The sequence below is a fragment of the Rhinolophus sinicus genome, linkage group LG01 (assembly GCF_036562045.2).
Source record: "Rhinolophus sinicus isolate RSC01 linkage group LG01, ASM3656204v1, whole genome shotgun sequence".
Classification (NCBI taxonomy): domain Eukaryota; kingdom Metazoa; phylum Chordata; class Mammalia; order Chiroptera; family Rhinolophidae; genus Rhinolophus; species Rhinolophus sinicus.
The window spans coordinates 161576617-161603384 of NC_133751.1; the positions used below are offsets into that span (position 1 = coordinate 161576617).

The 26768-nt window shown below is 32.9% G+C and overlaps 1 protein-coding gene across 1 annotated transcript in view; it reads left to right on the forward strand.

Annotated features, from left to right (window-relative positions):
- AGPS (alkylglycerone phosphate synthase) overlaps positions 1 to 26768 on the forward strand; it is a 122801-nt gene that overhangs the window by 14992 nt on the left and 81041 nt on the right. The window contains exons 2-7 of the mRNA XM_019739330.2: positions 7102 to 7191; positions 16553 to 16643; positions 18697 to 18817; positions 18913 to 18987; positions 23118 to 23189; positions 24781 to 24860. Of these exons, the coding sequence (XP_019594889.2) occupies positions 7102 to 7191; positions 16553 to 16643; positions 18697 to 18817; positions 18913 to 18987; positions 23118 to 23189; positions 24781 to 24860 (529 nt within the window). The remainder of the gene's footprint in view (positions 1 to 7101; positions 7192 to 16552; positions 16644 to 18696; positions 18818 to 18912; positions 18988 to 23117; positions 23190 to 24780; positions 24861 to 26768) is intronic.

A 26768-nucleotide genomic window follows, 5' to 3' on the forward strand; every position in this document is an offset into this window, starting at 1 on the left:
CTGCTCTCAGTTTTTCCTCACGCCTTAAGGCAGTGCTTACCCAGGTGTGGTCTGTGGATGGCCTACATGAGAATTTTCTGGGGTGCTTGTTTAAAATGTAGATTCTGACACCCCCACTGCCAGAGATCCTAATTATTAGGTAGGTCTGTAGTGACATCCAGGGCTCTACTTTTACAAGGAGAACCCAAGGGGATTATTATACTCCTAAGAAGTTTGGGAACCTCCTTTGTTATGATTAGGGCCTGATTTTAATTTTTCTTTTTCTCCCCAAACTTTGTTGGGTTCATTTTTTTTCTGTGGGTTTCCCCGAAGCAAAGGTAACAATTCCAGCTACTGTCATTTAAAGTAGAAAGGGCTGCTGCTTGTTTTAAGTAAAACAAACAAACAAACAAAATCTTATTACAGCAAGAATACTGTGTATGTCAAGCAGGTGTGGATGTCAGTCTTGTCCTTTTTAGGGTCATGCCAAGAGTTTTGGTAGGCTGTCCCCTGGAGGACAGCTAGAAAGGGTACTCAGAGGCTTGGTTTCTGTGTTAAAATGATGGATTTTTGGAGACATTCATATTTTTGTACCAGAAATGATATTTGATCACTTACAGATTGGTCAGTATAATAAACTTGTAAATAGAATTCCTCTTCCAATTACTAGCAAGCAGGGAGGGAACAATAAAAGCGAATTGGCATTTTCGCAGTTGGTAGTATAGTCTGGAACTGGTTGCCTAAATTGTCACATTAGTTAGATTACAACTGGACAGAGGAGGAACAAATGAAATTTAAACTATAGTCCAGGGACCACAAATGGTCAAGGGAAGTATGCATCCTTGTTCTTTGTCTTTTGCTAAGACAACTCTGTGACACTGATTTGGGGTGTTTTCCTCATTTGCATAGCCCAGTACATGATGAGGGTAACCGACAGTATGGTTGTGCCTTTCTAGGCCTCCAGAATACCAGGGTACCAAGCTTGTGTGAGTGTGTGCGTGTGTACACGCCTGCTCTAGCACAAAATATTTCGAATATATACCTCCACCAGCATGACTGACTAATAGTATGTATAGCAGCCCCCCTTCTCCATGGGGAACACATTCCAAGACCCCCATTGGATACCTGAAACCTCGGATAGTACCGAACCCTGTATATGCTGTTTTTTCCTATACACACATACCTATGACAAAGTTTAATTTACAGATTAGGCACAGTAGGAGATTAACAACAATGATAACAAAAACAATTACAACAATATACTGTAATAAAATTGAGGTGAATGTGGTCTCTGTCAAAAGATCATACTGTACTCACCCTTCTTGTGATGATGTGGGGTGACACAGTGCCCACGTGATGAGATGAAGGCAGGTGCGTGACTCAGGCGTTGTGACAGCCCCCTCCCATGGGCACCCGTGAATGTTCTTGAATATGTGTGTATGTATTTTGTAAAATATTCCGTTACTATATTTAGTGTGTATATTTTTGGTTTGCTTAAATGGTATTATGTTGTTGACCTTACTGTTTCTCCGTTTGTGTTCACCACTGTATAAAAAAATCTCTTCATGTTCCTGTATGTGTATCTGTCTACCTCCGTGCTTCTGATTGCTGCATAGTATTTCACAGAAATTTACTTACCATTTATTCATTCCTCTAGTGATGTCTCCAGCTACTCTGACAAACGAAGCTCCATATATCAAACATGTTCACTTATAGAATTGTGTGTGAATATGTCCTAAATATATACTGAGAAGCTGTACAGGTGGGTCATAGAAATGGCATTACCTGTGAGAACATAGCACATGATTTCTCTGTGGAATGGTTTACTGGAAATGCGTGTGGGTTCCTATTCTCCATGTGCTTGCTAACAACTTTCTATGTCTTAAATCTTATATTTAATCCATTTTATACTATCACATTGGAAAAAATTAGAAAGTTGATTAATAATTCATTACACAGAAGGGCCACATTTTTATTATGGCAACTAGAATTTCAAAACTTACAATGAGGATATTGAGGGAAGATTGAAATGCATGTTGAAGTTCAAAGTGTTGCATGATAATGTCCTGGTTTTGCACAACGTCTTACTGTCGAGAGGGCGGGGATATATCTTGACGTGTCCAGGAAGCTGATTTTTGTCAGGGTCTGAAGTCAGTCATATTCAGGTAGTCTGACTCACGTTGATTAGCCTCACTAGTGACCAAACTTAATTAGCATGCCCGTCGACTAATTCATGATGAGAAAATAAAATTGTTGGGCCTCCTGGCCATTTCAGTTGGCCAGTTTTTCTCTGTAGGGAATAAAGTATAATTAGAAGAGGTAGCTCGGTGAATTTTAATCAGGACAAGAGGAAATATTCTATGATTTCAGATGTTTCATGGTGTCAAGCTACAAAACCTGATGGTATTTACCTATTTTCTAAGTCGGGTGTTTTAACAATCTTGGAACCATGAGATTTGTAGCTGTGTTAATTAAGTGGTGCTAATCTATCCATGTCTTTTATTTGATTTTTTCTATTTTTTATAAACAGGCTTTCTGTTATAGTGCACATAAATTATTGCACTTATAACTAAGCTATTTAGATTAACTAAACTATTTGAAAGGGAATTAATTGCACTGTTAGATCGAGGCAGTAAGCATTGTAATTAGTTTTATGGGAGTTTGGTGTTGAGTTTTTAGAAATAATTTTGTAGGACTTGTAGACTAGATAAAAGCATTGTTTTGAATTTATTTTAAAGTATATACATTTTTAAATTAAATTTAGAATTAAAACAATGTTCTTTAGTTTTCTCTCCTCATTGGCCCTTTCTTTATATTTCTAATGAGAACTCAGTTTCAGTATTTAAAAAAAATAAGCCAGTAGGAATATTATTTGATTTATAGGAATTTTCTGTAGCATAGCTTTTCAGGGATGTATCTGTGTTATTGATCAAATCTTGGTATCTTTCTCATCACTTTTATTTTTTGCTTCACTTTCATGATTTGTTTAGGTTATCTGGATCTTGAAATAATTAGACACACAACCAGATAATGAGGATTTTAATTAGCACAAAAAAAAGTCCTTGAAAGATTTTTTATTGTTAGCATCTACATATTGTACTACTTATGGAATTAATTTGAATTTAACTGATACTTGAGCATGGCTAGTTAAAAATACAGTTTGGGTTCTTAAGTTTCATGCTTTAGTTTTTATTTTTCAAAAGCTCTGAAATTATATGATCTTTCTCTCTTGTTTAAGTTGGAAAAGATAGATGAAAATATTTTGTTCAGATTTTTAGCTGAACTTTTTATTGCTAACCCAAAATAAAAGGAGGTTAAAGCATATTTCCTTTCTCTTATTTTTTTAATGAAAAATAGCATGATTACAAATAGTTATGGTAGAAATCATGCATTTTTATCAGGATGCTTGCAATTCATTATTAGAGGAATAGTTATGTATGTGCAGAGGTTTAAAAGTGAAAATTTCCCATTTTAAGAATAAAGAAAGGAACTATCTATGGTTTTCATAATAATAATAATTCTAAATTTAAATATTTCAGTTCAGAATGGTGCAAACAGCAGCAGCCCTGGGAAAGACGAATACTGAACATGCGTATATGTACCATGGGAGAACACTGCCCCCTTGTGTATATGTGGTGCTATTTTATGTTTCCACTGTCTTGTTAGCCCCCTAATACAATGCGGTTTTTGGTACTGTGTTCAGATGTGTAAATGTGTAAAACGTTTTTTTCATGTAGTGCAGTCAAGCCAAATTCGTTTTTTCTTGCCAGGAGGAGGGTTCTTGAATTTTGAAGATGTTGAATTTAGTATAATAAACTTTAAGAACTGGAAAGTCTGAGGTATCAGTCTGGTTAATTGATATTTGGAGTTGGTTGAGAATTGAATCCTTTTAGTTGAATCTTATTGATAGTTGGCGATTCTTTTACCATTCTTCATTTCAGTGCTTTGGGATCATTATTCTGAACGGCAGAATTCATTATACTATAGGGAAAGGAAGTACAGGGCACTGGGCTTCCCAACACAACCATATTCCTTGAGTTTTAAGTGTTTTCATTTTGGTTAAGTTTAGAAGAATAACTGTAACAATGACATGTAATAGTGCTTTGAAACATATTGATGTGATGAAAAAAGGGTTCCTTTAAATCATTTTGGTTACCTGAGGACATGACTTAATGGGTTTCAGGTATTACCTCTCTAAACAGGAAGAACCGTGAGACTGGGAGTTCGCTTTCTGATGCTCCCAGCTGGCTTAGTTGTGTAATCGTGAGCGCTTCTCTGAGCACAAGTTTCTTCATCTGAAAAATGAGCAGTTGCACTAGGTTTTCTAAGGACCTTTTTAGCTTTAGAATTATATGACTGTGTAAAGTTTTACTCTAATTTTTAAAATGTTAATGCTATAACGCCCTTCAATGTACTCATTATACTCTTATAAGAAGCTGTTTTAAAGTTTAATGTAATCACGTAGCTGTATTTAACTGTCATAGAATATAATAGTAATTTGAGGGGGTACATGTGTATAAAAGTTTAAAATCAGAAGCCTAGGAAATTTGCCTACTTTTTATTTAACACAAGGGGTACTTCAAGATTGGTTTTGGAGTAACCTAGATTTTAATTATATACTATTAAGCAACATAACAAATGCATTCCAAATGACTACCTTCTAACTTCGGGGAAGGCTCCAAAAGTTGGTATAAATACGATAAGGCCCATATCATAGGCAGAATTTTCAGACTGAGATGAAAAGAGAGAAAAAGGTACTTTGGCCTATAGTGAAAAACTTGGAATTTCTCTAGCACATTACCCAATTGAAAATTTAAGGCTGAAGATTCTTCAGTATGTAAATATCTTCATTTTTTTAGTGTACAGTAGCAGATATTTCCTGCTTATCTTGATTCATGTTTCTCGTGAAGTGCTAAGAATGAACACATGGAATCAGGTTTAGCTTTTAACTTGGAGGCCATCTGGGAATAATTTTTTTTTTAACTTTAGGCATAATTTTAAGAAAAATGATTTTTATTATTAAGCTATATAAACATGCCAAATTCAACATCTGTACTGAAATAATTTCCCAATGCATAGGGTAGTAATACCAAAGCAAAATGACTATGTTGGTATTTTTGCATTTATTTGTATAATGCCAAACTACTATTTTGTAGAGTACAGACTCCATGACAAATGTTTATATTCACTAACTAATAAAATGCATTTTACATACAAAAATGTATGTACATATTATAAAACATTAAGTAAAGATATTAGCTAATTAAAATGTACATATCCTTAAAATATAAATTATGGAAATATAATAAAAATGAAATAGTAAATTATACTTCATAAAAGTGAAGAGACTATAATCATGAAAAAATAACCTAATTTGTTTTTAGAAAGTATAATCTTCAGAAAACAAGTATGTTAGTGGTGAGATTGGTCATGAGGTTTATCTGTAGAGATTTTTTCCAAAAGGTTTCTTCTAAAACCTCCCTCTACAATGAAGTTGGAATGTGAAATTAGAAGAAAATATTGGGCAACAGTTTGTAATAAGCTCACCTACAAATCTAACCTCTGGATTGATACTTGAGATATTTTTGAACAGTTTGTTTTTATTTAGGGACTATAGATTTTATTGCTGGCAAACTGTAATTTTAAAGAGAGTATTCCTAGGTTTTTTTCTTAATTTTATATATAGATGGAGATTTCACAGTTAATAACCTATATTTGATTCAATTGCATTGTGTTAGTGTTCCACTTATATGAAAAGCCTTTGAACTAGATAAAGAATTATGATAGTAATAAAAAATTTGTTTGTTGTCATTTTCTTCTTCCTTGACAATTATGGAGAATTAGAATGCTTTCTAAAGCATGTACCCTTTGTTTATTATGAAATTTAAAAACAAAATTGAGATATAATTGGCATGTAACATTATATTAGTTTCAGGTCTACAACATAATGGTTTGATATTTGTATGTATTGTGAAATGATCACCACAATAAGTCTAGTTAACATCCATTACCACACATTGTTACAGATATTTTTTTCTTGTGATGTATTTTGAAATCTTAATGTAGTAAATAAGTTTATATAGAGAGAAGAGTTTGCATTAAGAAGACTCAGCACTTTATTTCAGTAACCCACATATACTAAAGCTCTGTGCTAAAACGTAATAAAATCTGGCACACTTAAATGTGGTAACTTACTGTGTTCTGCGCAGACCCAGAACTAGCTATTCTTATGCAAAGTGCAAAATTCAGTGAAATACTGACATTTTGGAAATTAAAAACACCATCCTGTTTTGAAATACGGAAAATTGGTGTAGTCATTGTTATGTTAACGTTAATGTGTAGGTCACGGTAGAGATTGGTAGTTACGTGGAAGTTGAAGGATTTAGAATGTTTGTAAACCCAGCACTCAGATTTTTAATTTACTTTATTAAAAGTATCTAATACTAGTGGTGTCATTACTAGTGAACCTACTTTGTAAATTGGTTTTTTTCATTGTAGCAGAAGATTAATTACTGTGATTTTTCTAATATATGCAAAAATGTGTTTCCTGTTCAGGTGAATTTATTTTAATTTCAATTTTTTTAGGTCATCCTATAATGTGAACTCAGTAACATGTACAAAATGAAGCATATTTTACTCTCAGCATATTTTTCTTGTTTGTTCTTCTTCCTTTTTCTCTGAATGCCTTAAATTTAGTGGTTGTAGCCCTTTGTGAAGCAGGCGCTGCTCATTAGAGTGATTCTATACTTGGCAATATTTATACCTAGACATTTTGATATACCGTGTTTCCCCGAAAAAAAAAAGACCTAGCCGGACAGTCAGCTCTAATGCGTCTTTTGGAGCAAAAATTAATATAAGACCCGGTATTATATTATATTATACCTGGTCTTATAGTAAAATAAGACTGGGTCTTATATTAATTTTTGCTCCAGAAGATGCATTAGAGCTGATTGTCTGGCTAGGTCTTTTTTTGGGGAGAAACGGTATATTTATCTAAACAAATATAATGTTAGTGGGATATGGTCTTGCTTTAAATGATTGTGAAAGTTAATAGTCAATGATAAGCTGTTCAGTTTTGAGATTTTTAGCATATGTCTCATTTATGTATTTTTTTCTTATTAGGCAAGAAGTTATGAAATGGAATGGATGGGGATATAACGATTCCAAGTTCTTCTTCAATAAGAAAGGTCAAATTGAATTCACTGGGAAAAGGTAACTCTGCTTTGTTTTTTCCTTTTGTTCCATTTTTTCTCTGTCTGTGAAAAATTTTAAACCTAAATAACAAACATAACATGTTCAATAATAGACATAAAAATAGAATAATATGCCTCCTCCCTCAATTAAAAAGTTATCAGTGTTTTGCTATAATTGCTTTTTTCTGTAATATTTGAAATTCTGACATTTTTGTGTCACTTCTAAATATTTACATATGTATCCCTTGAAAAAATGAGGACTTAATATAACCAAACATAATACCATTATCATACCTAAAACAACAGAAATTTTATATCTGATTATCCAGTCCACATTCACTAGTAATTAGGAATTAATTTTAATAAAGGTTTGAAGATGTATATTTGACATATGCTTTTTAATAGAAAACGAAATTTTATCTGCATTCTCATTCCTACTCTTCAGTGTGACTGGGCAGCATGTTGGTCGAGGCGTAGTTGATAAATTATGTAATTCAGGTAGAAGGAATTTCTGATTAAAATTCAATGTACCAGTGTTCTAAATGTTGAGTGTTTTATGTTTTAAAGAGAATAATGCCTAATACAGTAGAAACTCATCTATGTAGAGATTGACTTTACAAAATCTTCTGGGGGGAAAAAGTGAGTATTCTGAACTTAGAAAACCACTTTTCTCTCCTCTCAGTGTCTTCATTTCTCTTTCTCTCTCTGGACCTTGAAGGTATAGTATCTTTGTGTTATGGGAGGGGGCAAATAGTCAATTTGTACGTCTTCAGCACAGTGCCATTGAAAGCGTAAGACATATGCAGTCTTCTGTGGAGGACTGTAGGCTATGTACTGGTTTATGTTAGAAGTGCATGTATGTGAAATAAATTAGTCACAGAAAATAGCATGAGTGGTCTCATAAGGGCCAAATCTGGGTCTTACTCTGGGTGTTCTGGCACTTGATTTGTCAGTTTTCCCAGAGAGGATCAGGTTGTAGGGTCCTGACACATGAGCTGCACACATAAGATACTTATTTAAAAAAATTAGAACCCCAGTGTATTCACTTATGATTAGATTATTCCTTTTTCAGTATATAAGACATTTGTTAATGCCCTTCCTGATACTAAGATCAGTAGAAAACAAAATTAGTTATTTAGATATTGTTTGGAGAATATACATTCGTACATACTCAGTGATTCAGTGATCTTGAGAGAGATTTTTATCTAGGTTATAATAGAACCACAGAATTTATCTGTTGGTATCACACATTGGAAGATTGCCACTGCTGCCATTCTAACTAGAATGGATTCCTTAAATACTTCATTTTTTTCCATGGTTGACACCTGAGTTCAAGTCCAGTGAGGGAAGTGGGGGAAGTGGAGGGTGAAGGGCAGGGGAGAGGGGGGAGGTGTATCTGACTGGCAGAGCCTGCAAAGGGAGACTGGGAAAGTAGATGTGGGGCATGTTTGATTTAGTGGAAGGCAGCCTTGGGTTCCCACTAGTACTCATCCAGAGGTAATTCTCCAAACACAGAAATGGAATTTAGAAGCTCTCGGATTAAATATGTACTGCGTAAACAATTTAATAACTAAAACTAAATATTAACTAAATAATATTCAGTTCCCATTTTGGTGCTTCCAGAAGCACAATTACTTTATCAGATAGGATAAACTGATTGAACTGGATCATAACTTTTCTCTGTATCTAGTCTAGTTTCCTTGTAGTTCAATTAGTAGATTTCTCTCTCTCTCTCTCTTTTTTTAATGAGAACACATGTACAAAATTCTTTAAGATAATAACAGGTATTACTTATTGCATGCCTACTGAGTTATCTTAAAATAACCCTAAGATGGATAGTGGTGTTTTCTTAAAAATAATTAGGAGATTGAGGATGAGAGAGGTTAAATAGCTTACTCGAGGCCACCTGTTTAATGGGAACCTGGGATTAAAAAACCAAGTGTTTTTAAGCTTCATTCCCAGGCTGTTTCCATTATGCTGTGCTTTTGAGGTACTTCTGCAGGTCACCATACTCATTCATTGTATCCGTCCTGTTTTCTCTCAAAACTAGAAGCGTTTCTGTATTCTATACACCAGCACAGTAAAGTTAGGCGTATTATAGAAAGTGATCCTGTGACCAAAATTCCTATTGTTCCAGTGAAAGGCAAAGGGCAGAAGCATAAGAAGGTTGTGATATTCCTGAAAGAGAAAATGGAATTTGTGGCTAGAAAGGATGAGTACAAGAATATACTTATTTGGCTGAACAGTATTCACCCTTTTGTGTTAATACTATGTTATAAGGACAATTTTTGAAACTTTTTGTAAAGACTTTCTGTTCTGGCTTTGTAGTGGACTGAACAAATACATACCCTTTGCCCTGAATAACCACATAGAAAAAGTGGGCAGAATACCCCAAAAAAGAAAGATAAGTCCCTGAAAGAGAGGGAAACTGCTAGGTGCCAGAAACTGAGTGATTCTCAGTGAAAATTTATGGGGATCCCCTTCTTTCTGATCCAATGAACATTGAAAGGGTAGGGAATTTTTATAAGGAAATGTGGTTGATTGTGTGCATACATTTTTGGGAGGGTAACTAACATTTCAAATCTAGCCATTAGAAGCAATTATTAACAAGCTATTATAGATCTTAGGGGAAAATCAGAAGTTTAGTCTGTCTTCTGAACAGATTTGTAATTTGTTTATAAACCCCTAATTTGTAAATAAACCTGTAATTTGTTTATAAATCTTGTCATTGTTATTCCTTGTAGATGTAGAATTGAGTTCTTTTGGTTTTAAGCAGTAGATGGCAATACTTCAGAGTTAATGCTATAGATTTCTATAAAATTTTTGAAGTGTCATTCTTTGACTTTAAAGGTATTGTACATTAATTGATGCTTACAAAACACAAGTTAGTATTTACATGGAAAGAATTGGTTTGGGTTTGTTACACTTTGTATTTTCAGTGGCATAATTTTTCATTAAAGTTTTATCTTCAATTATAAAAAGGGTACTCAATTGCTTAGCAGTTGTGGAACTCACTCTGAGAATAGATGGTTGTGTCTACTAATACTTTACTGCCTCTGCATTGCCCCAGAGTGCATGTCACTTTGTCTTTAGTCACCTTAACTCCAGATGTGCAATTCTTTCTTGCATATTTGTGTCTGCAGAGTTTTCTTTCCATGTAGAGTGATTTCATTGGTCTTGAAGGCTTGTTCTGGTTCTGTATCTTTTACAGTATATTCTACCTCGGTTCTAAGGAAAGGCGTTAATTTGATCTCACCTTACATTTCACAAAAAGACCTTCAAGTTCTCAATCTAATCCTCAGTCATGGTAAAGATCCATTCAATAGTCAGCCTGTTTCAACGATTGGTATAGGCACATGGCTTTCCTCTTATCACATTTCTGGTAAAATTTGCATGTTTCTTACCCATATGTTCACCCTACAAATTAAATGTCTTTGCAGCTTTGACTGAACTAGATTGTAAATTTCTTAAAAACAAGAGTCATATAATACCAATTCATTGTGTCCCGCAATGCATAGTATAGTCTTATGAGTGTTAAATAAATGCTTGTTTATAGTTCTAGATGTAAATCCAAATTATATTGCTATAGTAAGTCATTCTGTAGCTATTTCTTAATTTAAATACCTCTGATTCATTGAACTTTTCTTACAATGTTTCTTTTCTGTCCATTTACTTCTTTGACTTCAAAGTTTTCACTTTTACTTCGTGATATTTTATGAGATTTTTGGAGTCCTTAGCAGTTTGCTAGACTTTATGATTATTAAGTAGGTTTTCTTTAATGTTTCTCAAATCCCAGGACATTAGATGCAAGAAAAAGTACAATTGAAAACCTTCCATTCTGGCATGGAACTCTTTTGAGCTGTGTAAGTTTTGTGCTGTGATTGTAGATAATGGAGCAAAGTCTTAAATGCAGGCTTCCACCAAGCAAGATACATCTTCAAAATCTGAAATAGTGTGCATTCAGATGTAGCGGTAGATTGTATTTATCTTAGTGGTAGAATGTAGTTTTAAATTTTACGCAATACAGTAACACTAACCCTGTATCTGTTGATTCAGGTATCTTGAAGTTGGTCACCTTTTTATTTTATGGGTAATGTTATTTGTGAATTAATGAATTCACAAAGGTCTGAAGATCAAGGGTCCACTGTATTTTACAGAGACCCAAAGTAATGGTACGGTTAAAATATAAGGGCCCAGCATTAAAACCTTAATAGTTCTAAATTGGTCTTTCTGTAGGACACGAGCAACAGTTAGTAGCATATGTGTTTTAACCAACTTTCCAGAATTTATACTTTTATCGTAGGTAAAATGAAGAACATTTTATACACCAAATGATTATCTTTAGTTGTTTTAGCTCTAAATCCCATACTTTCATTCCAATTTCTTTAGATTTATGAAAAAGGTATTATATAATTCTTCAGTTTGATTTTTAGCCCTGGTGATTTTACTATAAAAGAGGAACTTGCTTGATTAAAATATTTGTTTATCTTTTTCCTTTCCACTGTCATTTTTGCTTTGCTAACATTTATGTAAAGATTGGTTTGAGAATTTTAGATAGTATTTTTGTTGTATCATGTGAAATTAAATTAACATAAGGGGAGACATCCAGTCAGCCCATGCTGCATAACTGTTAAAATCACGTGACAGAATGAGTGCTTTTTGTCACTTCCAATTAAAAGTGCCTTTGGATAGGGCCCAATAATGGCTCTTTTAATATTGAATGCTGCATTATTATAAACATATATTTAATTTCAGTGCAGAGTTTTATGTACTACCTGCTGGCTTTTTTTCTTTTTCTTTTTTTGGGCCATCTTTGTGAAATCAAAGTAATCTTGAGGTTAGTTGCTAAAAGCTTTTGCAGTTATTCAAGTTCGGATGAAATGAGTGGAAAATAATCTTGAGCAAAAGTATTGTACTTTGAACATTTTAAGTAACTCGCATGACATAGATGATAAGGCCAATTTATAGTCTATTCTGATTTGTTACCAGTATTGGTTTAATTGTTATTTGATCTGGAATAAATAGTGACTACTAGAGTATCTCTTTTTTTCTCCATTTAAACACACACACACACATACACCCCTCAAATAAAAAAGCTATAGGAGGACTTAAACTACCATCTTGGAAAAAAATTAATTTTGATCTTCATACCAAATATAGAGATCAATTCTAGATAGATTATAGACCTAAATGTATAAACTAAAACTATAAAACTGCTATAAGAATATACAGAATGTATTTCTGAATTTGAGGTAGGCAAAGCAGAGAGCAAAAAGTATTAACTATAAAATAGGAAAAAATGAAGCAATCAGACATTAAAATATAGAACTTTTCATCAAAAGACTCCTTTAAGAGAGTCGAAAGACAAATCACGGAGTAAGAGAAAATATTTAATACATACAGAGGGTGTCAAAAAATGTATACACATTTTTAAAAACTATTAAAATTGTAATACTCAATATGTACCAATAACAAAATATTTTGTATTCAACAAAATATGAATACAAGTCACGTGTGTACATTTTTGGAACCCACAGTATATTCTTGATTCAAGAATATATGAAGAATTCCTATACATCAATGAGAAAACAGTAATACCCCAATAGGAACACGAGCAAAAGATGAACTGGCATTAAAAGCAGAGGATATCCAAATAGACAGTAGATATGTGAATAGAAACTCAATCACATAGGTAATCAGTGAAGTTCAAATTTAAATTGTTAAGAGATTACCAGTAGAATGTCTCATATTAAAAAACACTACACCACCAAGTGTAGGGAGGATGTGGAACAAGTAGAACTCTTTATACGTTGCTAGTGGTAAACATGTTGGAAATGCCTGCCAGCATCTTCTAAAACTAAACGTATGCATAGACTATGACTTAACAATTGTACCTGCTTGTACTCATATGCATCAGAAACATGTAATGCGTTCTTCAGAAAACAAGTTGAGGAATGTCCCTGCATGCACCCCAAACTGTAAACAGCTCAACTGTCTGTCAGCAATACAGTGGATAAAGAAATTGGTCTATTCTCACACAATGGAATTTAGCCAGGAAATGAGTTAGCTGCAACTACATGTAACAACATAGATGAATCTCACAAACATATTATTGAGCAAAAGAAGGCAGACACAAAAGAGTATATTTTGCATGATTTTGTTTTTTTATGTAAAGTTCGGAAACAGTCAAAATTATCCTGTGATTTTAACAGTCAAGATAGTGAGTCCTTTGGTGTAAGGAAAGGGGGTAGTTTCTGGAAAGGGGCATTGATGGGGTGTGTGCATGTGTGTGTACGTGTGTGCGCGTGTCCGTGAGTGTGCGCGCACGTGCATGTGTGCTGGGGTGGTTCTGGGTGCTGGTAATATTCTGTTTCTGGACCTAAATGCTGATTACATGAGAGGTTTACTTTGTTAAAATTCATCCAGCTGTACACTTATTTATCTTTTTGTATGTTGTACTTCAATATTTTACAAATCAAATATTTATAAAATCTCTCGTATAGTACTTTTGTTTGGCTGTCCCATCATCATTTTTGGTGGAGGTGGTGGGAGTCAAGATGCAGAAAGAACATTATAGAGAAAAAAAATGACTGAATGTAGCTACTGTGATTTCATAAATATAATTTGTAAAGATTTTAGATTAATGCTCTCACCTGGAATGGTGGTAGGGGAAGAATCAGACTAGAGGCAGCATCATATAGTGGTTAAGAGCACACACTGATGCGTTATTTATTCAGGGCCTGGTTTGTAACTTACTAGCCCTGTGACCTTGAGTGAGTTACTGAACTTACTTAATTTCTTAAGTTAAATTTTCGGTGCTTTAGCTTCTTCATCTTTAAAAAGGTGGTAATAGTACCAAGCTCACAACATTATTTTAAGTTAATATACATAAAACACTTAGAACAGTGCCTGGCACATGATAATGCAATGTGTTTACTTAATAAAAATTTAAAAGTACTGTTTTAAAACATTTAAAAATTTGTTTTGATCTTTTCAAAGAGCTATTATATTACTGCTATTATTGCACATTGGATTATTATTGTTTGCATATCAGTCTTCTTCACTACACTAGAGTAGCATACCTATTTTATCTCTTTCTTTCTTACTTATTGCTGTTTAGTATTTTGTCACCTCTGAGAAATATTTCCAAAACTGAAAAGTTGGATCTCTAAGTACTTGAGTTTTCTGCATCAATCTTCTCATATATATATATAATTTAGGATTTCCTGTGTATATCAAATAATGTTGATGTTGCATGTAAACTATATAAATAGGGATTGGGATGAAAGATGTAGGAAACAAAATCTGAGTAGCAAATCTAGTTTCTTCATACTGTACCCACTCTGTAGTGCTGTTTTGTGTGTTTTAAATGTATTGTACCACTTCATGTAAAATCTAAGAACCTTGCACATCTACAGGTTTATATTCTATTCCTTGTTCTTATTATAATTGTCACATCATAAACTCTATAGTACAACGTTACAATTTTTAAAACTGTCATGTATATTTTAAAGAAATTAAGAAAAAAGTCATTTATATTTACCCATATATTTACTCTTTTCTGATATTTATTCCATCTTGAAGATTTGAGTTTACATTTATTGTTATGTTTCCCTTCAGCCCATAGAAATTCATTTAGCATTTCTTGTAGTATAGGTCTGCTGGCACTAAGTTCTCAAGTTCTCTTAGTTTTCATTGGAAAATGTCTTTATTTCATTTTATGTTTTTAAGGATATTTTCACCAGGTATAGATTTCTAGATTGATTTTTTTTCCTTTGAGCACCTTAAAAATGTTGTTCAGTTGTTTCCTGACTTCATTGTTTCTGATGTGAGGTTAATCATAATTTTTATTAACACATTTTATATAATGTATCATTTTTCTCAAGATGCTTTTAAGATTTCCTTTTGCCCTCTCTTTCTCTAATTACAATTTGACTACATTGTGCCTTTTGTGAGTTTTTTGTATTTATATATTTTTTTAGTTCTCTGAACTTCTTGAATTTGTAAATTTTTGTCTTTCATAAAATTTGGAAACTTTCAGCCATTATTTCTTCTTTTAAACATTCCCTTTTCCCTTTTTCTCTCCTTCTTGGGACTGCATTTATATGTATGGTGTTTCGTTATTGTTCCATAGCTTCTGTGAAGCTCTATTTATTTTTTCAAACTTTTTCTTTGTTCTTCAGGTTGTAGATGTTTTATTGCTTGTTAACGTCACAAAATCTCCAATCTTAAACTCTTCCAGTTTTTATTTCACAGTATTTTCTTTTAATTTTTATTGGGGAATATTGGGGAACAGTGTGTTTTTCCAGGACCCATCAGCTTCTAGTCAAGTCATTGTTTTCAATCTAGTTGTGGGGGGCGCAGCTCCCTGGCCCATGTGGGAATCGAACCGGCGACCTGGGTGTTATGAGCACTGCGCTCTAACCAATTGATCCAACTGGCTACCCCATTTCACAGTTTTAATTATAGAATTTCTACTTTGTTCTTTTTAATAAGTTGCTATTTCTTTGGTGAGATTTCTTTTCTGTTACTCACTGGGAATATATTTTCCCTTTTGTCCTTTAGCATAGTTATAACTGCCTTAAAATCTTTGTGTGTTATTTGCAGTATCTTGAATCATCTTGGGGTAAGACCCTAGTAATTGCCCTTTCTCTTGATTATGGATCATACTTTCTTGTTTGTTCCTGTCCAGTAATTTTAGAGTATATCGTGGATATTGTTAATGATGCGTTGTAGAAACTCTGGATTCTGTTATATTCTTCTGAAGAGGCTTTTATTCCCGCCTCCCCTCCACCCCCATCAAGCAATTAGCTTGACTGATTTCAAACTTCCAGTTTCCCTCTGGGGTGGCGAGCAGCTGAGTTATCTGTTCAGTTCTTTTAAGCTTAGGTGGGCTGCTTAGCGTCTGCTCCATTGATGTGTAATTCAAGGTCAACCAGACATTTGGACAGAATTTATACATAGATCCCTCTCTGACTCTCCTTTTCCGTGATTTCCCTGTACTCTTTCTAGGTGCTGGGCTTGCTGCAAACACTGTCCTCTGGTTCTTCAAGCCAGGAAGACTGTAGGTTTTCTACATTTTTGTTTCTTTTTGTGGTACCAGCTAGGCTTTCCCTTAGGCTAAAATCTGTGTAAAAACAAAGCAAAACTGGAAACTCATGTAGTGCTGTTTCCTTCTTCCAAATGTAACACGCTCAGTTTTTGCCTGCTTTTGTCCTGTCTATACTACCTTCAGATAATTGGGTTTTGTTTGTTTTGCATTTTGTCCAGGGTTTATAGAGGGTTGGTTTGATAGGAGAAGAATTACTAGAAGCTGAATCTAAAATTTACATTTAAACGAAGGTACCTCACTCTAATGTTTTACTTTCTTTGTACCTTAGGTACCCTCTTAGTGGCATGATTTTACCAACTTTTAAAGAATGGATCCAAAATACCCTTGGAGTAAGCCTGGAGCATAAAACTACCTCTAAAGTAAGCAAATAAGAATGATGATTCATATGTGTGTGTGTGTGTGTGTGTGTGTGTGTGTCAAATTAGACTTATCTTTGTAATTTGTCATTTTTTTTCTTGTTAAGTTATATTGGCCTCGTTAGGGTGTAGTTTCACTTTTCTGAAAATGGGACTAGAAAACTTTAAACTGTGTATATATCAAACTAATGAAATTGTTAATATTTATATTATTATGATTTTTTATTTATTATTGTTTGCTATGGCATGGTATTCTGCATGCCTCTCTAACTGGATATAAGTTGCATAAGTACAGGGGCTATGGCTAACACTATATTCTCTAGTATATCCAAAATGTTACTAAGGACTAAGTATTCAGTGAGTACTTGTTTGGTTTATTTATAAATCCAGTTACATTTTATTTGGGTAATTAAATTAGGTTAAACAACTAATTTCTGTCCCCCTGAAACTAAATTCTTTTAACATTTCTTTAAAAAAATCTTTTTTCTTCTCCTTAATTTCTCTCTCTTGACTATTTGTACTAGGTTTGTGCAAAAGTAATTGTGGTTTAAAAAGTTAAAAAAAGTTGCAAAAACTGCAATTACTTTTGCACCAACCTAATAATAATTTTTTTGACATTGATGCAATCTACATACCATCTTCAGAAATTTCACGTTTTTAATGCACTTCTTTTTTTTTGTTTTTGCGCCCTTTTCAATTTTTAATAATTTAACAGAATAGAAATCTGTATGTTTTGTTGGTGTTCTTTTGGTCATTTCCTTCCACTGTACTATGGGGTAGATTCCATGAGGCCAAGATTTTTTTTCCTGTTTAATTCTCCACTGTCTCTCTAGGGCTTAGAACAATGTTAGGCTTATACCATGTATTCAATAAATACTTATTATATAGCTATATAATAATCTGAAGGGAATTAGTTCCAAAACCCCCCACAGACACCAAAATCTGTGAGTGCTCAAGTCTTTTATATAAAATGGTGTATATATTTTCATGTAACCTATTTTTTTTGCATATAAGCTGCAGCAGGGTGTACCTACCCATCACTTCATTTTTATGGATTCAGCGTAGTGCTTGGCATGTGGCAAATTCAAGTTTTGCTTTTTGGCACTTTCTGGAATTTTTTGTTTTTTTCAATCTGTCATTCATTGAATCAGTGGATGTGAAACCCACAGATACAGAGGGACAACAGTAATTGAATATTAAATACAGATCCTTAATAAGATACTAAAAGGCTATGCAAATATCATATTTTTCTTTACATGTTTTTATATTTTCTTATTTTCAAGTAGTACATTATATTTTTCTTTTTATAACAGATCTTTTTATAGCAGCCATTATAGATTTCTTCCTATATGCTAGGAAATATTAGGTGCTTTTCACATAAATTGTCACATTCAGCCTTCCTTTTTGGCAGCTGTATAAATTTGGTGGTGATAATGTCATTTAACAGATGCAGTGGCCAAAGCTCACAGAAGTTGAGTGACTTGCCCAATGTCACAAAGCTTTAAATTTGAAGATTTATTTTTCATGTTACCTTCTAGTTGAAATTAAATATCAAGTTTATAACTACTTTGTGAGTTTTAAAGCAGTTCTGTAAAATGGGTTTATTACTTATATTATGAGGCTTTTTGGTGTTCATTTAAAATTGGTAATTGGAGCATAGGAAATGATAAATTTTATCTACAGGTGAAAATGTAGATAATGCAAAAGCCAAGTAGCTTTCCCCCAGTTTCCTTAATCTAAAATTAAAGATTTGAGCCTTTGCTGTTTTCATTGTTCTTGACTGCCGTCTTTAGAAATTAGAAAAATGTGGGCCATATATGCAAAAGAGGAAAACATAAGACTTCTATAACTTATGTTACAGAATGTGATTAACCAGACCATTTGTAATTTGTTACTGTCACAAAGTTGGTTTCTGTGTGTATTATTTGGTATTTTCCTATGCTTCTGTCTTAGTTTGGATACAAAAATATTTTACATTTTATAGTCATTCTCCCTAACAGACATATTCAAATTTATTTTCTAGAAATAAATCACAGAACCCACTTTTATTTCCTAGGCATCCTTAAATCCTAATGATACACCTCCTTCTATTGTAAATGAAGATTTTCTTCGTGAGCTTAAAAAAACTAATATTTCATATTCACAAGAAGCAGATGATCGAGTATTTAGAGCTCATGGTAAGCAATTTTGTATAAATGCTATTTATTTTTAATTTTTAAATTTCCTGTAACTTAAGATGTTTTTGCATTTTCTTTTTGAAAACACAAAACAGGTCATTGTCTTCATGAGATATTTTTGCTCAGGGAAGGAATGTTTCAGCGAATTCCTGATATAGTTTTATGGCCAAGTGAGTTCTTTTTTTCTTTGTATCCTTAATTTAGTATTGTTAAATTAAGTAAATTAATTGTCAAATTAAGTAAATTACTGTTAAATTTAGTATTGGACATAGGTAGTGTTTAACATGAGTTGTAAAAAATATATGTATTTGTAGTTTTAAAGTTTTGCTAACAGTTATGTAATTCTTTCTTGAGCTGATCATCCTGAACTGTTTGTTTTCACAGTTGATTTTGTGGTTGATAATTAAGTCTTAATTTTAAATAAATAAACAAATATCATATTGGGCAGCCAGTAGAAAAATGTATTTTTGGTTAATTTAAGAACTTAATGAAATTAGTATCAATGATATATTCAGATCTTTAAAATAATTAAACTTTTAATTAAAATAATTGATTATTGCAAAGTAATAGTAGTAATTTGTTGATCGAGCTTGTAGGCTAAAAAAGCATGATGTTCAGATGGCAAAACAAGTTATTTAACATGCATATTGTCTTTGATGTAAATAATTAAATTTTGAGAAATTAATTTCAGGGATTTGTCTTGAGGTAGAGGATGGATGAGCTTTCTTTTTGCTTTGCTGATGCTCTATATTTATATATATAGTCTATATATCTCTGTATATAGTCTTTATATCTTTATATTTATAACTCGTCTCTTCTATCAGAAAATTTAAAGCAGAACAGCTATATTGTTCCATACTGTCCATAATTACTGATCCTTTTTCCTCTTCAGAGTCTATAAAAGGAGTATGTAATTTTATTTTTCAAAAAAATTGGACTCAGTTCTTACATGAAATCCTTCTATTTTGCAGGGATTATCGGAGGGAAAAATCATACTTTAATTATGGGGGTATGAGGGAGGTGACATACATGGGAGGAAAATCCAAGAGCATATGTAGCTGAAATGAAATTACTTTCCTGATACTTGTGATGTAGATTTTTTTCTGTGTATTTGGAATAGTGTGAAGGAAGTCTTTTTGTTTCTGTTAGTCCACTATAGAAATTTAGCAGTTCCTGAAAAAAAGAACAGATACACTGAAAAAGAAGACATGCTTTTGTTTCACTTACCTGTTTTTCAGTAGTTTTAGGCTAGTTCTCTACCAAGATTTGGAGCAGGTTAATTCCGTATCCATATTTTACTGAAAACAAAAATGAAAGCAAAATTTGTCAATTTTCATTTCCCATAGGAAATCTAATAGGCTATCCTTTGATATATCTTTTTTTTAATTAAAGTTTATTGGGGTGACAATTGTTAGTAAAGTTACATAGGTTTCAGGTGTACAATTTTGTAATACATCATCTATAAATCCCGTTGTGTGCTCACCACCCAGTCAGTTCTCCTTCCATCACCATATATTTAACCCTTTGATGTATCTTAAATAAAACTTTCAACTGTACCTTTTAGGTATTTTCTTTGTGTGTCTGAATATTCAAATGCTAAGAGAATTACCATAATGGGAATATATGTCTTACTTTAAGAAATCCAAATGATTTTAAAATTCAGATTTTGGAAGCATATGGAGTTAGTCAATTGTTAAAGAAAAGTTTCTTTATGCTGTAAAATCCTTCTTTCACAAATTTGCCCTTCCATTTTTTCTTTTTCCATTCCAATTTTCAATTGAGGCCCTTAGTGCATATCTGAAATTTTGCAGTAGCTTTAAAGGTTCTCATGCCTCAAGTTTCTTGTCCTTCTAAGCCTCCCATACACTCTTGAAAGGTTAACTTTTCTAAAATATTCCCTTTGCCATCTTGTTCCATACCTCAAGAATCTATATAAATAGTGTATTTGTACCTGAGTCAAATTTATAATTTTATTATGTCGAACCTTCCAGTATAAGGACTTCATGGAAATAGTTTGTCTCCCAGCAGGTTGTCAATTCACTGAAGCCTTTATTTGGCTTTAATGTAAATTTTCTATTAGTGATACAGTTCAAGGATTTCTTTGCATGAGGGCAAGTTTTGACATAATGTGGCAATTTGAGACAATGTGTATTACATACATTGGACGTGGCTGTTTGAATAGATATATACCGCATACATAATACACACACACACACACACACACACACACACACACACACATATACAAACACACACAAACACAAACACATTTAGAAAATCTGTCATTGTGAATGTCTTTAAATCTGGCTGTAATCTGAATTTGATTTCTACATGTTGCTTTAGTAGTATGTTTAGTGCTTGTCTACGAGTAAGATTTAGAGTATTCTTTAAACTAGGATTTGTCACCGTTGTGACCTTTACACAGTGTTGATATCTTGGCCTTTCATTTAGTTTGGACAAGTAGTTAGTCACTCATACAATGTATGTTGTCTGCAATAACTATGCTTGTAAAAATAAAGTCTTTCACAATAACATTTTAAAAATTACTTCGCATGTTAATTTAGTATCCATGTATTATTTTCAATGGTATAAATACCAGAACTTTAGGTCGGTGAAAATATGTGCTAGGTACTGTTCTAGGTATTGAGGATAGGTAGTGAACAAAACAAAAATCCCTGTTCTCAGTTGTAAGTTTAATTGGGAGGAGACAGAACAATAAATATAAAATGTATTGATTAGTGATAAGTGCTATAAAGACAAATAAGACACAGTAAGAAGATAGCAGAAGAGGGTGGGTGGTGGGATGAGGGAGTGCTGTGTCAGGTAACACAGCAAAGATAGCTTCTGATTGGGTGACAGTCCTAGAAATAGTTTTGTCTTGCTAAAGGTTTTTAGCAGACATCTTTGGGTATTTTATTTATTATTGAATGAACTAGTATTCATTCTGTTTAGTAAAAATTTTGCCACAAAGAGTAAGCTTTATAAGGTTAATCTGAAAGCTTGAAAATGGATTTTCCGTAAAACTTGGAGTAATACATATGACATGTGCCTAGCTTTAAGCAATCCTGAAAAATGATAATTACAGCTTTTATAGAACAGTATTTTTATGTTTATAAATAGGTATTCTTTTGTGTATTTTTCGTTGCATCCTTACTTCCTTTTAAAGGCCCTTAGTAAGTAATACTAGATTTTTGCATGGTTTCCTTACCTCAAGTCTCTTTTTTTCCTCCATGCTATTCCATATCCTGTAAGATTGATTTTTCTAAAATGCTCTGTTTGCCACATTGTTCCTCTCCTTAATGCCCTGTTGCTAGTCAGATTTAGTCTTAGCACCTCTTGCTTGATATTTAAAGCCTTCCTCAGTCAAGTTTTGTTACTTATATAACCTTTACTCCAATAAAGGTCCCCGTCAGTCATGTACAATAGAAAGGAGTTCCTATGCAGTATATTATATAATATTTTAAAATTTGTTTAAAGAACAGAATAAAGAATCATCAATGGATACAAAAATTAGTGGGTGAAAATGTGATGAGAAACATGATATTTACATAGTCTAAGTATCTCCCTAGAAGATACTTATGAATTATAATAATCTTAGAGTAGAGAAACCTAGCAGGTACCATCTAACCAAACACTGAAAGTTACCATTACGAGAAGTGAGAGTCGTCTACATCATGTACCTCCAGAGGTAACACAGAGAAAGGCACAGCATCACTTCTGTGGAATCCATGCTGAAATGTATAACCTGAATTTAATCATGAGGAGACATCATACAAACCCAAATCGAGGGACATTTTATGAAATTACTGACTAGTGCTCTTCAAAAGTGTCAAAGTCATGAAAGGCAAAGATATACTGAGAAACTATCTCAGATTAAAGAAGACTAAGGAGACATGACACTACATGCAGTGTGTGATCCTGGTCCAGAAAAGAGGACATTAGTGGAACAATGGGCAAAATTTGAATAAGGTCTGTGGATTGGTTAATAGTATTATATCAGTGTCAATTGCTTGGTTGTGGTAATTGAACTATAGTTATGTGAGATGTTAGTATTTGGATGCTAAGTGAAGGAAATTTTTTGTACTATTTTGGAACTATTTTGTAAGTGAAATTATTTCAAAATGAAAAGTTTAAAAGATGAATAATAAACCGTCGTTTTAATGTAGCTATTCATGTGTTAATGGGTGAATAAATGAAGGAAAAGTTTAAACTACAGAACTTTTATAGACACATATTTTGCAAGGTTGACCAGATTTTATTCATATTCCTGTGATTAATTTATTTTCCCTTTTTTCAACAGCATGTCATGATGATGTAGTTAAGATTGTGAACCTAGCTTGCAAATATAACCTTTGTGTCATACCAATTGGTGGTAGGTATTGTGCCCTTTGAATTTCAGTATGATGTAAATTTGTTTTTTCTATTTAAAATATTTGTATTTTAAATATTTGTGCCATCCCACTGAAAGCAAATATTGTTGTAATTATGAAAAGGTTGGTTTATGTTGTTCATTTCTGTTTGGAGTAGATTTACTTAAACTGTTTGAAAAGTTGGTTTATGTTGTTCATTTCTGTTTGGAATAGATTTACCTAAACTGTTTGAGATGTTATGTACCTTTAGTTCCTGGCTTCTCTCCCATATGGATCCTTGTTGAAACTGATTTCAAGGACTAAATAAGAATATATTCCAGCTACAGTAATTACTTTCTAACCATCATCCTTGTGGAAAATATTTTCCAAAGGCTAAATAAACCCAACATAAACCTTTGAGAAGGAATACAATGCAGCGTAAAAGATCTGATGACCAAATCGATAATATCTTTTAATACTGAAACCTGACATTGTTTTGCATTTTAAGACAAGTTTAATCTCTCTTGATCTTTCATCAACCACATTGTTTTAACAACTTACGCAAGCCAAAGGAAGGAAATTGCCTTCACTTACCGAATTGGCAGTGATGGAATGGAAATAGGACCCCAACAAATCAGAAGCTCCACATTCCTTCTTCAGCTGACACTTTCTGTTGAATTCATGCAAAAAAGGCATTACAGTGTTACTTTTAATGAAATATTTTCCTGATTTCAAATGATTGCAGCAAGCTAGTAGTAGTTACTGAGCACAGACATGTTCTTAAGTGACAACTCGTGTTCTCACCTTGTACATTAAGCTGAACCTAATAGATCAGCAGCACCCCCAATAAGTCTTACCTGTATTAAGGTGACTTCCACGTGTTTTCTGTCCAAAACATATGGAAGTACCAGTTAGGAGTTTATTCTGATATATGATGATACAGATGGTTAAGAACTAAGAACACTGTATTCTGTATTGGTTTCAAGAACTCATTTTTCCTTTGACAACAAATGTTAATGGAAAACAGGAATACATTTTTTAAATACTTCTCTGTATGATTTATTTTACATGAAAATCACTTTTCCACCAAAGAACATACAAATCTGTTTTTGAATATCATGTAATCCGGGCAATTTTAACTTGTTTATATTCTAATTTATTAAAGTCTTTTAGTATGAGACTATAAGATACTATTTTAAGTGGTAAATGAATCTTGTAATTATAGTAGAAAGGAGGTAATGGTGTCTCTAGTTTTGTAGGGTGGGTATTGTTTTTATTTTAAGCTATGTTTCTGCAATAATCATTAGCTTAGAACTTTTCTAATCATGTTTTTGGAGTTTCACAAATTGCTGGGGGCTTCACTTAAGTGTGCCCAGAGGAAGGAGCGATATCCCATTTGCTTTTACCTCCATAGTAATTCTTCATTTTGGCATGCAGCATAAAATAAAGGTGCTTGCTTTTAGTGTGTTAGCACTTACAAATTACATTTTGCCAAGCAAAAATAGCTATTACTTTCCTAGCAGGCCTACCTGTATACTTTGTATTAGGGATTTGCCCTAGATACGTAACTAGAACTAAAATATTTAAACATAAAGTTGTTTCCTATTTTGGCAGGAGGAACAAGTGTCTCATATGGCCTGATGTGTCCTGCAGATGAGACAAGAACAATTATTTCTTTGGACACTTCACAAATGGTATATGATCATTTAAGAAGTATTTGAAAATAGTGTTTGGGTTAAAAAATGTCTTTCTGGCTCTTTCTTAGTTGTCATTACAAAAGGGCATATTGCCCATTTTGTTTTAAATTAATTTTATCGTTACATTTTTACCCTTGTTTTCAGGTCTCCAAAAACTAAGCTCACTCTTACTCTAATATATTTCTCTTGATGAAGTCTACCAAATTGACATGTGAAACTGATGATTTGAGAAGAATGGATTGGAACATTGATACCATACTTGATCTGATTTGTGTTGTTAAAAAACAAAGCAAATAATATTAGTTAAGGTTAATTTGAATCACCCAAACTTACTTGTTCCCCAAATTTTTACCAATGCTTTTGCATTTTGCTTGTGGGAGAATAGAGGAGCTAATTTTAATGTTAGGATTAGTTTTCAAAATTTTGGCTCATTGTAGTCCAAGCGATGGACAATGTGACATGTTAAAGTTTTAATTTGGGTATGAACTCAACCTTCGTACAGTCAACAGTATTCTGGCTACATATTCCTCCATTACAATAAAAAAGAAATTTTTTGTAACCGTTTTAGTTGAAATTATTTCAAACACTAAAGTAGAATAATATATTCATTCTCTAGATTAAATAATTATTAGTATTTTTTCCGTATTGGCCTTTTTTCTGTACTATTTTTAAAGCAAGTCCTGGTATTATACTACTTTACACCTAAATCTTTCTGTGTTACCGCTTTTAGAAAGGACATTTTCTTACTATATTATTGTCACTCCTAGCAAAGTTAAAAATAAATCCTTCTATCATTTAATACCCAGTCCATATTCAAATTTTTCAGTTGTCTCAAAATTGTCTTTATTTTACAGTTCATTTGTTCAAGTGGGGATTCAGACAAGGCCCATGTTAACTTTTGGTTGTTTCCTTAAGTCTCATTTTATCTGAAGCACTATTCTCCCTTTTTGAATGCTACTGACTTAGAGAAACGCGGTTATTTGTAGTATAAAATACGTCATAATTTGAATTTGCGTGTTGCTTCTTGGTGTCATTTAACTCTTCCTCTAGGCCCTGTTTGTCCTCTAAACCTGAAGTTAGATGTAAAGTCTAGTTAGATTCAGGCATAGCTTTTAATATTTTTTAAGCAAGAAAATCTCATGGATGATGATGTGTTTTTCTATGTCACCACATCAGGAGGTACGTTATAGTTGATTGTCTACTTTTAGTGTTGCTGAAATTGATTAGCAAGTTCAGATAGTGACAGCCTGATTATTGTACTATAAAGTTACCCACTGATCTTTGTTCTTATCCCAGAGTTTAAGAAAAGGCAGTTTCCTTCGAACATAGCTCAAAAATTAGCCTATTCTGGAACAGGAATTGGAATGTGTTTGAATTTCTGGCTCTTTATCTCACTATGTACAGATTTACCTCTAAATCTGTTACAGAATATATAAAATAGAGACAGTAATACTGCAGAAGTTTGTTGTGAAGATTAAATGAGATAAGTAAAAGTTTTTACATTGAATAGATGCTTAGAATTCCTTGACAGAATTTTAAATGCCAAGTTTTTAACCATTTATTTTGTAGAAAAACTTTGCATGTTCACTGCTTTTAACATTCAACTCTGAAATATTATACTTGTAATTTGCATTAAAGTCAGTAAGCTATATCTGAGCATGATACTACACAGTGTACCTCTAATGCAATATGTGCAAAATATGACAAGATTTAGTTCTGCCAGTTTTCTACGTAAATATATATAATAATACTAAGACCTATTGGCCTTAAAAGCTTTTGTTTTATTGTTAGCTTGTGTAGGGTAGTGTATAGTGGATCTAATAGAGTAGCCAGTACATTTTCTTAAGGTTTCTCTGTGAGTGCCCATAAGGTGTTTTTTTTCCTGTCTCCTTTAGTTTCTTTGTT